The sequence below is a fragment of the Carassius auratus genome, chromosome 41 (genome assembly GCF_003368295.1).
Source record: "Carassius auratus strain Wakin chromosome 41, ASM336829v1, whole genome shotgun sequence".
Classification (NCBI taxonomy): domain Eukaryota; kingdom Metazoa; phylum Chordata; class Actinopteri; order Cypriniformes; family Cyprinidae; genus Carassius; species Carassius auratus.
In genome coordinates this window covers 2,540,784-2,554,931 of record NC_039283.1, presented here as the reverse complement: position 1 = coordinate 2,554,931, position 14,148 = coordinate 2,540,784, and the positions used below count along the sequence as shown (strand labels likewise).

Sequence of the window (14,148 nt, the reverse complement as noted above, 5' to 3'; positions counted from 1 at the left end):
CAGCCCTTGACACCTCAAACTGTCATCCCTTGATAGCTGACAGTCAACTTGTCTTTCCCATAGGAATTTATGCGCATTACATTAATCAAAAAGTGCATACATTTTTTTTTATCTGATTTTTGTCTTTACATCTTTCACAGCTGGTTCAAATACTACCTACAGAGGAAAACTTCTTGCTATTTTTCAGGCAACAGCTGAAATCCTGTGCAGAATTTATGGAGGTAAGTCTGAAATTTACACAGTTTAAACAAACTAGAAATAGATGATACCACTGCATGCATTTGAAGTATACAATTACAGTGATTACAGCACTAAATCAGCATATTAGAATGATTTCTGAACGATCATATGACACTGAGAACTGCAGTTATATGAAGTGCTAAAATGTAAGTTTTATCATTACAGGAATAAACAACATTTTAAAATAGAAAATGGTTATGTTTAATTGTAATAATAGGTCCTGATATTGCTGTATTTTTTCAAATAAATACAGCCTTGGTGAGCATAAGAGATTTAAGACATTTAAAAAATATAAATGCAAATTTTTAAGATCAGCGTCAGCTTTCTGTAACAATTCCAAAAGTTAAATTGATTCATTTTTCCACCAGGCTTGGAGAAATTATGATGCTGATCACAGTGGATACATCGAAGCTGACGAACTCAAGGTAATGACCTTTTGATCTTTCAAAGTCTTCTTTGTTGAGTAACTTCATGTTTTTGTCTGCTGAGATTTACTTTTTATGTTCTTTATGTATGACCCATAGAGACCCCAGTGCTGTAGGTGTAAAAATAATAATAGGCATTTTAAACCTGTTATTGTCCCTTAAAATATGTATGATGCTCTGACTTAACTGACACACTACAGCTTTAACTCTGTATTTTACAAACAAGTCAACATGTACTTTTCAGAAATGTGACTACAGTAACATTTCTGGTTCTGTTTGGGGTCAGTTTGACTTTCAGCAAAACCAAAAAATGCAATAAAGCAAAAAAAAGTGTACTGCAGTCTTAATATTTAAAAATACTTCGCGTGATTCATTTTTGGAGTTCATAATCTGTTCACATATGTTTGGAAAAAAATCATGAAGTATCAAGTTACTTAAAGGAAGAGTTCACCAAAAAATGTAAATTTACTGAAAAAATGTATTCACCCCTGGACCATCCAAGATGTACTGTAGAGTTTTTTTTTTTTTTTTCTCCACTGGAACAGATTTGGAGAAATGTAGCTTGTTCACCAGTGGATCCTCTGCAGTGAATAAGAATATGAGTCTAAACAGCTGATAAAAACAATCCACTACTAATCCACATGACTTCACACCATCAATTAACATCTTGTAAAGTCAAAATCTGTGTTTGTCATAAATCCATCAAGATATTTTAACCCTTATGTGTTGCTGCAAACTAAAATCAGTGAAAATGTCATCTTGTTTAAAATGGGTGAGAAATATACATAGATGAAGCACTGTTTACAAGCAAAATTATTCTAAACAAAAATGGTTGGTGGATTTTAATGTAAGACTTTTTCACTGGAGGAAGGGTCATTCTGGATTGGTATTTTGGCCAGAAGTGACCGTTTAAAATTTTTAAAAAGAGTTTTTTTTCTAATAAACACACCGTCATGTGGATTATTTGTGGATGTTTTTAATCAGCAATTTGAACTCTCATTCTGATGGCACCCATTAACTGCAGAGGATCCACTGGTGAATTTCAACAAACCCATCCACTTTTTTATTTTTTTTTTTTTTTTGGTGAACTATTCCTCAAGTTTAAGTTAAGATTGTTATTTAAGACATATTATAACCTGCTCTGGAGTTTCCTTCTCAAGAAGTCTAGCAAATCTAGCATGTGGACTGGAGGGTATGACAACAAACTGAACAAAAGATTTGATTTTGGGCCCAATGCTAATAACCACATGCACCGTTCAAAGGAGCTTGTGTAAAGTAAGCACTGAGGATTTATGCATTTAAATTAAAATAGGGAGAGGTTTCTTTAAACTTCTGCCAGAATTACAGTCAGTGATTTGATGAGTGCAATCTGTCAACACTGGACTGCTTTTGAACCCACTAATGTAATGGCAGGAAAAAGCAAATTCTGAGAGTTCTTGTGAAATATGGACATTGCATTTTGGAGGCAGCTCCACTATAAACATAATATGGACAGTTCCGGTCATGAATGCTGGTTATGGAAATATTTTTCTCATTAATTTTTTTTCCCATAAGTCTTTGTTTCGTAGATACAAGGTGAATGACTAAACATTACCATTTGAAAATCAGACAAAAAGACAAAAAGTACAAGGCTTTAAAGAGAAAAAGAACTACAATCCCATGAAGCATTGCAAATGACAATCAAATTAAAAATGACCAGAATTTTACCTTTATTGCAAAATCTGCATATTATGCATACAAATATTTAGGGAGCTGAGTGTGTAGATAAACTGACCATTTGCAGTGCTTCACATAAGTGCAATTTATTTGTTGTGTTTCTCTGATTGGTGGAAATTTCTCTACAGAGTCATGGGTTTTCACCAGGAATTTTTGCACAATTATTAAAAAAAAAAAGTAAAAAATAATGCATGATGATGTCTTCAATATAAGTGTATCGCATCAATTAACAACCTCATATCTCACAGTATTTCTGTTATTTAAAGGTTTGTAAGTTTTTGTTCAAAAATCTATTTGAAGCACATCCTCAAAAGTAATAAATAAACTGGTAAAAAAATCAATCTTACTGACCCCAAACTTACTTGATGACTCCGAATCTAATGTTTTTCAGAATTTTTTAAAAGACCTGCTTCAGAGGGCTAAAAAACCATATGATGAGAAGAAACTAGAGGAGTACACACTAACTACGGTAAGTTCAGGGTGAACTGCACAGCCCATCATAAATTATGATTTTGAGGGAATATATTGTTTTTTTGTTGTTGTTGTTTTGTTTTTTTTTACAGCTGAAAATATTTGATTCTAATAAAGATGGGAAATTGTGTCTGTCAGAAATGGCACGGTAAGTGAGCTTGCAATTTCATTATGAATATTTATCGCTGCCTTTTAACTCAATCACTCTCTTATTTTTTAAACAGGCTTTTACCGGACCAGGAGAATTTTTTACTAAAATTTCAGGTATGTCAGCATTAGGAATTAACCTGTAAATGGATCGGATTAACCCTTAACCACCTACAACTGAACAAATATTTTCTTCAGGGGGTAAAAATGGCCAGAAAAGAGTTCAACAAGATCTTTGAAGTTATATGATTCAGGTAAGTCTCTTGCACTGATCAATCACTCCTTCATATCATTTAATAATAAAAATCCTCTGTGCCCGACAGACTTAAAATACCTCAAGCCTAAACTTAATACAAGTTGATTTTATACATAACCAAGCATGCATCGATCAGCCAAAGTGTCTCCAATTGTATAAGACCCGAGAAGCAGCCATTAGTATTCAAAGATAGTCTCTTTCAGTCTGGATATCATCTCCAACACCACTGAATCTTTTTGGCCCTGGCTCCATTGTGATGTATTACCGTGTCCCTGAATAGGGCAAGTTCCCTCATGCTGATGACAGCATCCCTGATCTTTATTGATCGGCAGGTTCGGGTTCCGAACTCACATGGAAACCTGCTCAAGTGCAAACATACCTGCTTCTGGGCTATTAGAAAACACAGAGTGATGATGCTACATTAGAGGTGACAGCATGTGCTCAAAGCTCTGAAGCATTCCATTACCAGACACACTGACTGATGGTCTGCATTTAGCAGACATGTGGTTTGGCCTCAATATTGTTTGGCTCTTTCCCTTTTTTTTTGTTCACTGTATGACATTCACGCAACATGATTTAACTGATTTTTATGTAGAAAGTTGCAACAGCGCAATGCATTAAAAGAAATGACATAAACGGTTTTCGTAACTGCTGGCCAAATTCAAAAACAAAACTAATATTGAATCACCATTGAGAGCAAGTGGACCCCCTGGTGTTTCAGGTCCCTTACGCAGCTTGCATACTTTTTGTATATAGGTAGGATCGGCTCTGGACTATGCCTCCTGAAAGTCATAATGAGTTTATTATTGATACAGTAGTTACTAGTTCACTCAAAAATTATTTAAAGTTAATTTTACCTTCAAAACATTATATAAGTATATAATAGATTTTTACAATGTGTGACTATTTGTTCTGCAGCATCTTCTCAGCCCCAGGTTGCTATGAAGTGTTATTTTATGATCAAGATCTGTGTAACGTAAAGTAAAATAAAATTCCAATAAAATATTTTTCCAATATTTTGAAGTCAAAACAAATCAAATCTACTTTTGTTTATTACCAATAAAAGAAAAAAAAAAGATTAAATGATAAATTTGGTAGGGCATGGTGGTGAATAAAAAAGGGGTTTTAAAAAATGAATTTGAGGGGGAATTTTTCTTTTAAACCAAATCGAATACATATAGTACCTACACTGTCTTTTCAGGAGCATGTCTAAATGTCTCAAGCTATCTAACGGATTTTACAGGCCCACTTTCTCTTGCTTTTATTTCTTCAAAGCACCAAATGAGCACCTCGAGACCCAGCATGTCATTGCATTGACTCTGTGTGCAAAACCGATCCTTAATGCCCTGATTTCCAATCTCTCCCTAGAGAACATTGCATGAGGCGTCCCTAATGTCTGCATAGAGAATACAGGAAATGATAGTAAAGTGGCATGACACTGAGTTTCCTCAGTGGCTGTCACACATCTGTGCTCGTTAATGTTGACTGTGCTCTCCACCTCTCCCAGGACAGGAATGGTTACATGGACGAAAATGAGCTTGACGCCCTCCTTAAAGACCTTTGTGAAAAAAATAACAAGGTACACATCTATAAAGAAAAAAACAGCTGATTGGAGGTTTCATGCTTTCATTTTCTGAGATCTGTTGATGTATTCTGACTCTCATTGAAGCCCACGATGAGCACAAACTATTTTCCTGAAGCAGATTCATAAATGATAATATAGTGAGAAATCTAATCTCCTGCTGATGCATGTGGATTGCATGCAAATGTTCAGCTTTAGAAGATAGAAAGACTTGATGTAAAGAAGAAACTACTGTCATCATGAAACTATCATTCCAAAAAAAAAAAAAAAAAAACGGGGAATTGTCTGAGATCAGTGCGATTTTAGCTAGAAATCTGTAGATTACCACAGATGACATTTTTAGTCCCTCAGACAGTAGAAACAAACAAAATTAATACATATAGAAAAGCATTTTTTTTTTAAAATAACCAATTGGCTTCAGTTAGATCACAGCTGAGACATGATTAGCAACTTGCTAGCTGTGAATGCGGGAGGGTTTTTTCATTCTAGAGAACATCTGATTGGACAAAAATCTAAGTAGTGCAGGATGAGTCATCAGTAATGTGGGTCCATTTTCCCAGCTGAGAAAAATTACATTTTAAAGTTGAAAATTGTGAATCTGCGTATAGATGACCTCTTAACTTAAAATCATGTATTAGTAATCCAATTTGTTGTTTTTTTTTTTTTACAAAATTATTAAATTTTCTGTGGGAAACAACAGAGCCTGAACCTGGAAAATACTTTTTAGTTTTGTCCAAAAAAAAAAACAAACAAAAAAAACTTACATAAATAAATTAAATTCAATAACTATCTGCTACCATTCAAAAGTTTGGACTCTTGGATATTTTTGTCAAAAAATAATTTAATCTCTTTTTTAATCTTATTTGATTAAAATGACTGGGAAAAAACAGTAATATTGTGTAATGTATTCCTGTGATGGCAAAGCTGAATTTTCAGCAGCCATTACATTGCTTCAGTGTCACATGATCCTTCTACATCCATTGATTTGGTGCTCGAGAAAACATTTCTTCTTATTATCAATGCTGAAACTCATGCTGCATATTTTCTCATATTTTTTTCTTTGATTAATAAGGTTCAAAGAACAGTATTTATGCAAAATGGTAAAGCCATTTGTAATGTTACAAAGATTTCTGTCACTTTAAATAAATTGGAATGTATCCTTGCTGAATAAAAGTAAAAAAAAAAAAATCTTACTGACACCAACTGTTCAGGCCATTTCATACCAAGGGTTTGTTCACAACTCATAAATGTAGCAAAGTAAAAACAGTATGCAATTCAATATACTTATACAGTTTTTTTTTTTTTTAAAATGCTGTATGTCTGAAAAAAGCCTTTGAGCTCATGGAAACTGATTACTAATGCCACATTGACAGATGCTCTAAAGAATCACTGAAGATATTCTTCTGATCTCTGACAGGTTCTTGAAGTCAGCAAAATCCCGACGTATAAGAGCGCCATCATGGCTCTGTCTGATGGAGGCAAGCTCTACAGAACAGAGTTAGCGCTGGTGTTGTGCGCAGAGGAGATGTGAACGGCTCCGTCTGTACTCACACCATCCCAGAACCCCGTCCTCAGCACACCTGTGATGCGTAAAGTAGCTAGAACCCTCTTACGTTCTTTCATTTTGAATATGTATTTCACATAGAAAGGCAACCCAGTGGTACATACTTTTCAATTTGTTGTTTCTATACTGTTTCTAAGTGTACAGATTTTTTTAACAATGGCACACATACGATACTTACAAGCTACACTCCATACACAAACACAATTCCTTCAACAAAAGAAGAAACCCTAACATACTACCGTATCCCCATCTCAATTCAATACCAAAATACCTATTCAGTAAGTATTGAATATCATAGACAAAAGCAATAATGTCCTCAAAGAATGCTTTTGGTGGGATCGATCGTATAAAACTCCAAAAGACTGCATTTACTTTTGCGATGCATGTTTGTAGCTGACGGCAGGCCCTGCTAGTGGGGTATTTTTGACTGCAAGCACATGCCAAATGTAATGCATCGCCCCAGTCCTGTCTCTAATGTTAGATTTTGCACTGTAAAAAAGGACATTCTCCTCTATGCTAAACACCACAGACACTGTGTAAGAAAATATTAAACTTCTTGAATGATTACCCACATCCAGTTGTGTGTCATGAATCCTTCACTCCCTAAAAATTGGTCTAATTTTAATTCTAAACATGCATGAGATTCTTTCTTCTGTGGACAGGTATCTTTCTCCCATACAAAGAAAGTCAATGGGATCCAGTGCTGATTTGTTTTGGACCCCAATGACTTTTATTGTATGGATAAAAAATATTTTTTGTGTGTTTCGCAGAAGAAAGTCAGGTTTGGAACAATATGTGTAAATGATGAACATCTCAGGAAATTCATGGTGTGATGTGTTGCAACAATCACAACATGCAAATGTGATTTTGCTCAGTCAATAAAATCATTCTCAAAATGAATGCTTGGTTTTGAAACAGTACGTGCACATAAAGCAGGGCTTGGAGAGTTGTAGCAAAAAAACACAAAGCAATTCTCATTAGAGTTCTCCTTCCCATTTAAAGTTTCAACAGATCATGATCTTATCTTATAATTGAACAGTTGACCTTCCCAAAGCGGACACCGCAAGACGTAAAACTTGTGTCATTGTGAACAAACAGAAACACTCTGGCTAAAGCGGTTTATTTAGCTGGAATGTTGAGAGAAACTAAATCAACTAGGATAGGGGCGTATTGAAAATGCATTTGATTTTCACATTTTTCATATCTATATCAAGATTTTATGCATGGCATTTTCGATTAGACACCTTTGGACTGGAACACCAAGGATGAATGGCATTCAAGAGAAATGCTTTTTCCCTTCAAGCGCTGTAGACAGAAAATTGTTTTCATACCAGGATTTCAATGCCAATTTATAAGCTATTTTAGCACCCTGACAGAATATCCAGTGATTTAGGCTTGACCTGAAAATGCCACTAAGGCTAACTGATATTTAGCACTTATGATTATAAGGACATATTGAGGCCTAAAACCATCAAGACTCAGGATTTGCCCAGCAAATATTACATTACATACTGTATTAAACATTTAAATACATCTATTATTGCATAATATGTTAAATGATTACACTACCGTTCAAAAGTCTATAGGTTTTTATTAAATAAAATAAAAATGTTATTCAGTAAATACATTTACACTGGTACAATAGATTTCCATTTCAAATAAATAGTTCTTTTGAACTTTCTATTCATCAGAGAATCCAGAAAATGTAACAAAAATAACAGGAATCACAACTGTTTTCAACACTGATAGAAACGCTACTTGAGTACCAAATCTGCATCACCAAATCAAATGGAAATGAGATCTTTTAAATAGTAATTTCATAATTTTACTGTTTAACTTATATATGTATATAAAATAAAAATAAATCGCACTGACCTTAAACTTTTGAACGGTAGTGTGTGTGTAAACATAAAATTGAACGTCGCACTTTCAACAAAGAGTAAGACTTATATGTGATTATCTGTATTATACAAGCATTATAATTCACTATATACCATTAACAAGAGCATGTCAAAAGAAAACACCATTTTCCCTAAGGGTACCATGTTTTTTATTTCTCTTATATACTCTCAGATGCTGTCAAGAGCCCAAGACAAAAAAGACTTATTTTGCTCCCACCACAAGCAGTAATGTATTCTGAATTGGAAACCACTAGGAAGAAACAGATGAAAATGAATTTCTAAGCATGAAACAAGTTAATGTATACCAAAATATCTTATCTACTTCATCATTACATCATAAGGCTGTTGAACGATACTGTAAGACTTCTAACACATGTTGCCATAAAAGGTCAGGCTGAGTGTTTTTATATCCTTTTAAACACAATAACGTCTCGAAACATGTTTTTGTGGGATTTATCAAATCGGACAGGAACAATTTATCCACCCATCTATTCTCTAAAATGCTTAGGATTGCAGGAATGCTGGATTCCATCCCAGAGTACAGGGGAAGTGTGTAGGTAAAAATTGAACCTACATGTTTACAGTTTATGCAACTGAGATTGTTACAATAGATTGTTAAGGCAGAAATGGCAGACAGGTACACAATATCTATTTTCAGCACATCTCAAAAACTCCACACAACAATTCATTATAGCCCTCAATGTGATAAACATGTGACTGGATGGATATTTGTATGTGCCAGGACAATTTAAGTCACAATCTATAAATCATATTTCAAAATAGATGATCCTCTGTGCTACAATGGGAGATTGAGATTAGAACTGTCATTAGTTTTTCTGCTGTTTCAGATGTTTATGATCCTTTTGTGTTTCTGATCATTGCTTCCATAATGGCCCATTGCTCCTGTGTGACCTAGAAAATAAAATCAAGGTAAACATATAATTAATAAAGTAATAAAAACACCCCATTGTTAATTGCTAATTGATTGACTTTAAGGCTGGCGGTGGGTGGGGGGAATCACCTTTTTCAAGCCATTAAACTCGCCAGCAATGGAGACATATTCACCGCCATCCATCCGAATGATCTGTGAGAAAAAGGAGGTATATGAGATGGAAATTTGTCTTTCACTGTGAAAAACATATTAGCTGCCCTGTCAGGGCTGCTTAACTTTATAAGTATAGGGCCATTACAGTAATGCGCCGGACCATATAATTCCGTATTGATCTCTAGAGCACTATTTTTTTCTCCAATTCTTCACAAAATTCCTTCAGATACTCAGAGAGGGAAAGAGGGGTGGACTGTGTGCCTTTGGCTCCGTTTCCAGTTGGCTGTAAATGGAGAGGCCCTGTGGGGATGATGCTAGGTGAGCTCTCGCCCAGAGAGACAAAGCACTTTTTACACAAGGTCACCGTAACTCACCGCGCCTGACACCCAGCTGGCATAATCGCTGCAGAGGTAGGCGGCAAGATTGGCGATCTCTGCAGGAGTTCCCAGACGACCCACAGCTATATTCTCTAGCATCAACTTCTCAAACGCACCAGTGGGATCCAGTCTGCTGAAGGCGCCCTTCAGAAAGATACAGGAGGAGTCACTGTAAAGCACCTTTTTCAGATGAATTTCATAAAATTTAAAAGCTTGAAAGATTGAAAATAATCCAAACTGGATTGTTTCAGAGTTGAACTCAAGAACTGGATCAGTCTGATTTGTAAACCAATCATTCAAATTGGTTCTGAATAGAAAGCCCGATTCACTCACAAAATGGACATCACAACTTCTCTCTGAACACACCGAGGGTTGGATGACATGTTCAGAGAAGAGCAATGAATAAGAAAAGAAAAAAAGAAAAAACTGGCACACTACCTTGGTTTTGATTGGTCCTGGTTGAATGATATTGAATCTCATGCCATATCTGCCCCACTCTGCTGCCAGAGACCTGTGGGTAGATGGAATCAGTCAGACCTTTTTACACATGCTCTGATTTATTTGAAATTTGTCCCACTTTTTGGGGACATCCTATCTATCAAGACATGGCCATCACGGCTTCTACTGCAATAATCTTTCTGAGACCGATTTTTTTCCCCATTAGATTTATCACACAGCGTAAGCAATGGCAAATACAGTGGCTCATGGTCAAACCAAGGAAAATGCGATCAAAGGGCAGTTAAGGCTCTGGTGATCTTATGTACAGAATGTATAGAACACTTCAAATCTGGTAAACAAATACTGTAGGGCCCTAAGATCTGAAAACACATAAAAAATTCTAAAAAGTACAAAAAGATTCAAAATCAATTTTAATATTAGTAAGAATTAAAAAGATGAATACAATAATAATAATAATATTATATATATATATATATATATATATATATATATATATATATATATATATATATATATATAAAATATGATCTAAAATAATATAATACAATATTTAAGATACTTATATATCTATATTCATATAAATATATTCAAATCTTTGCTCTAATAATATAATTTTTATTTATTTATTTTAATCAAAGGCAAGGCAATGGATTCAGATAAAAACTTTTTGGAATCAAGTTAGGATTCTCGTTTAATCATTCATGAAGAAACAAATATCAATAACAACCTCACCATTTTAATAATAATAATATACTTAACTACTAAATAATACAAATATAAAATTCTACTTTATATATTATATATAAGTAGTGTGTGCATGTGTGTGCGTGTATGTATGTATGTATATGTAGCATCATATATAAATAAATGTATTAACATAAATAAATCCTGTCATTGAACTAAACATTTAAGCATAGATTATATTATTAATGAGCAACTGATCCTTATCATCAGTTAGATAGTGTGCTGTTCACCTCTCCCTGTTCTTTTTCAGCATATTTAACACTTCTTAAGGGTAGGGGATCAAGATCCCAATCTTACAATAAAAATGTAAATGAAACATAGCACACGGCACTTTCGTTATGATAATTTATGCAGCTCCCCAAGAATATATTAGAAAGGCATTTGAGAGGAGGACCTGATTCTCAAAGGTGAACTGGACCAGGAGCCAGGAGAACTGGACCTGATAACATGTCTGTATTGTAACCGAGTACATACGTGCAAAGCGTCTCCACTCCAGCTTTAGCAGCAGCACTTGGCACGACAAAACCTGAGCCACTCTCAGCATAGATTGTGGTGATGGCCAGAAACGCAGCACCTTCAAATGAATAAATGCAACAAGATTATACGTTTCTGCTGCCTCAATTGAGATGAAACTAGGCTTCAGATCACCTGTGACACAATGAGATGATGATAAAATACACTGTATCGTGAAGGTCAGACTTGTAATCAATAATATATTATCTTTGGACCTCGAGTTAGTGGAGTAATTGAACAGTCTGTAATCACACTGTTCAAGGAAGCACAAAGGGGTCAAAAAGAGGAGGTCAACCCACACACATACTTAGCATCAAGACAATGGGCAAAAAAAAACAAAAAAACATGGATCATCTACACAACCATACATCTCTTGTGCAGTCCAAGGCTGCACAGAGATTTAAATCACAGTAAAATCACAGTAAAACTATTATATTGTGAAATATCATTACAATTGAAGACAACTATTTCCCATTTTAATATATTTTAAAATGTAATTTATTCCTGTGATGGCAAAGCTGAATTTTCAGCACCCATGACTCTTTAGAAATTGTTCTAATATGCTGATTTGTTAATACAAACACAGCAAAATATCAGTGACTTGTGTACTCTGTAAGACTTTTTTTTTTATTTGCTCTCACTGCCCTCTAGTGGTTATGTACTCTAACTCAACCACTTCCATTCAACCTATCTAACAACCGTTTCATGCATTTATGCATTTTGCAGAAGCGTTTATCCAGAAAGAGACTTACATTGCATTCCAGGTGCACATTTTTTATCTGTTCATGCATTCCCTGGTAATCAAACCTATGACATCAGCATTGCTAGAGCTATGCTCCACTGTTTGTAAGGGTAACATATATTTCTATCTTAATTAAAAGTTGAACTACTTTGCTACATCTCTATAAAAATAATAATAACCTTTCTCAGCTTTGATGAGGCGTTTCCCGATGTCTAGCGTGACATATGCGGTGCCGTTCAGCACTATGTCAGTGATGGTTCTCCAGGCATTGGGGGAAAGCTTTTCTGATGGAGAGATGAAGTTTCCAGCAGCATTGTTTATCACTACCTGTGGGTTAACAATGCATATCAGAAATAGTTTTTTTTTTTTGGCTTAATCTATTGCATTACTGCTGTTCAGATGGAGACCTAAACCTACATCAGGCAGGCCGACATCATTGACAAGCTGGTTAACAGCGGCCTCCACTGAAGCAGGGTCTCTAACATTACACTGGACGGCATGGACCTGAAACATAAAGACAATTATCAAACTCTAGGAGGATGAAAACAAGTTCTTCACCGTAATCTGAATTGCTGTAAGAATATATAACACTGTTTGCATAGACTTTATAAAGCAGAGGTACCTTGTTTCCTGTCTGTTGTGAGATCTCATCTGCTGTTTTCTTCAAAACTTCAAGATTTCTGGATGTGGTTGTGATGACAGAAGACTTAACAAAAATAATCACTCTAATTCAAATTGATTCAAGCTTTCGGCTTTGCTTGTAGGGTACATTAGCTTTTATTAAAGAATTGAAAGACCTACAAAAAAAGTGAAAATGTGTCTGAGGTAAAAGTAAGTCTCTTATGCTCAACAGGGTGCATTTATTTGATCAGAATTACAGTAAAAAACAATAATAGTAGAACAAAAGTAAATAAATAAAATGTAATTTATTCCTGTGAGAGCAAAGCTGAATTTTCAGCAGCAATCACTGCAGTCTTCTGTGTCACATGATCCTTCATAAATCATTCTAATATGCTGATTTGGTTCTCAGAAAAGAGTTCTTACTATCAATGTTGGACACAATTGTGCTGCTTAATATTTTTTAATTGTAATGAGATAACTAACCTGCTGGCTATCACGCACTCCGCTCCCAGTGAAGACAGAGTGGTGGTCATGGCTTTTCCGAGTCCCGTTCCTCCTCCAGTGATGAAGGCCACTTTGTTTTTATAAGTTCCTGGGAGAAGCATAACACTTTCAGAAGGTGGGAAGAATCTAGCTTGAGGACCGCTCTGGTATAAAGTGTTCGTCCCATTTCCAAACATCTGTTAAAGGATGCAAAGAGGTTCATTTTGTTTTATACATGAACTCAGTCAGGAACAAATAGTAGCTTTTATAAACAGAAAATGGGTGAGAGGTCATCAGGACAATGCCAATGTAAACAATTAGTACTTAAGCTAGAGAATTATACATTCTAATTCATGCAATACGTCTCAAATGAAAAATCAAGTTTGAAAGACACGATTTCCCCATTCAGTGCACATATTACAATTAAACGAGATAATTTCAACCAAATATAACACACTTTGCAAGCTCTTTAAATTATCTAAAATGCAGACTTAAAAGTACAACCTTATATTTTATATATGGTTTATTTACCTAAAGTTTCAGGTAAAGAAATTACTTTATTTTAGCAGTATTTTATGAGATTTAGAAACGAAATTGTAAATAAATGCACAAAATCTAAGTGCGCATGGACAACATTGAATCCTTACTCGTGCTGGTGTGAAACACTTATTTGGAAAAACTCTATTTAACGCAGTCAATCCTCTGAACAGTGCCATAGCGTCAAAAGAAACAAATATTTTTTTTAGAGAGAAAGCGTGCTTTAACAATGTCAAAACATGCGAATAAACAAATAAAAGTCGGACTCAGTAAAGCCTCTGACTCATTGCAAGGACAAACTAAGTCTGAATATCCAGAATGATCT

General features: G+C 34.9%; 2 protein-coding genes across 2 annotated transcripts in view; one reads left to right on the top strand and one right to left on the bottom strand.

Annotated features, from left to right (window-relative positions):
- LOC113059478 (calbindin-like) overlaps positions 1-6,974 on the top strand; it is a 7,706-nt gene extending 732 nt beyond the window's left edge. Inside the window, exons 2-9 of the mRNA XM_026228008.1 lie at positions 135-221; positions 609-665; positions 2,773-2,850; positions 2,945-3,000; positions 3,077-3,116; positions 3,198-3,242; positions 4,754-4,834; positions 6,255-6,974. Coding sequence (XP_026083793.1) covers positions 135-221; positions 609-665; positions 2,773-2,850; positions 2,945-3,000; positions 3,077-3,116; positions 3,198-3,242; positions 4,754-4,834; positions 6,255-6,368 — 558 coding nt within the window. The 3' untranslated portion in view covers positions 6,369-6,974. The remainder of the gene's footprint in view (positions 1-134; positions 222-608; positions 666-2,772; positions 2,851-2,944; positions 3,001-3,076; positions 3,117-3,197; positions 3,243-4,753; positions 4,835-6,254) is intronic.
- A 1,453-nt stretch (positions 6,975-8,427) lies between these two features.
- On the bottom strand, positions 8,428-14,140 carry decr1 (2,4-dienoyl CoA reductase 1, mitochondrial). Its single transcript, XM_026228110.1, has 10 exons — positions 13,934-14,140; positions 13,287-13,483; positions 12,805-12,862; positions 12,600-12,686; positions 12,362-12,509; positions 11,402-11,501; positions 10,163-10,235; positions 9,722-9,868; positions 9,324-9,386; positions 8,428-9,214 (listed from the first exon to the last, which is right to left on the bottom strand). Exons 1-10 carry the CDS (start codon positions 14,000-14,002, stop codon positions 9,155-9,157), a joined length of 1,002 nt encoding a protein of 333 aa, XP_026083895.1. The 5' UTR covers positions 14,003-14,140; the 3' UTR covers positions 8,428-9,154.
- Between the last annotated feature and the right edge of the window lie 8 nt (positions 14,141-14,148).

Coding starts and splice junctions, on each gene's coding strand:
- decr1 (XM_026228110.1), bottom strand. CDS start 14,002: ATGGCACTGTTCAGAGGATTGACTGCGTTAAATAGAGTTTTTCCAAAT. Junction 13,484..13,933: donor AGTGTTTCACACCAGCACGA/GTAAGGATTCAA, acceptor ATCCTTTAACAG/ATGTTTGGAAATGGGACGAA. Junction 9,387..9,721: donor CCAGCTGGGTGTCAGGCGCG/GTGAGTTACGGT, acceptor TTTTTCTCACAG/ATCATTCGGATGGATGGCGG.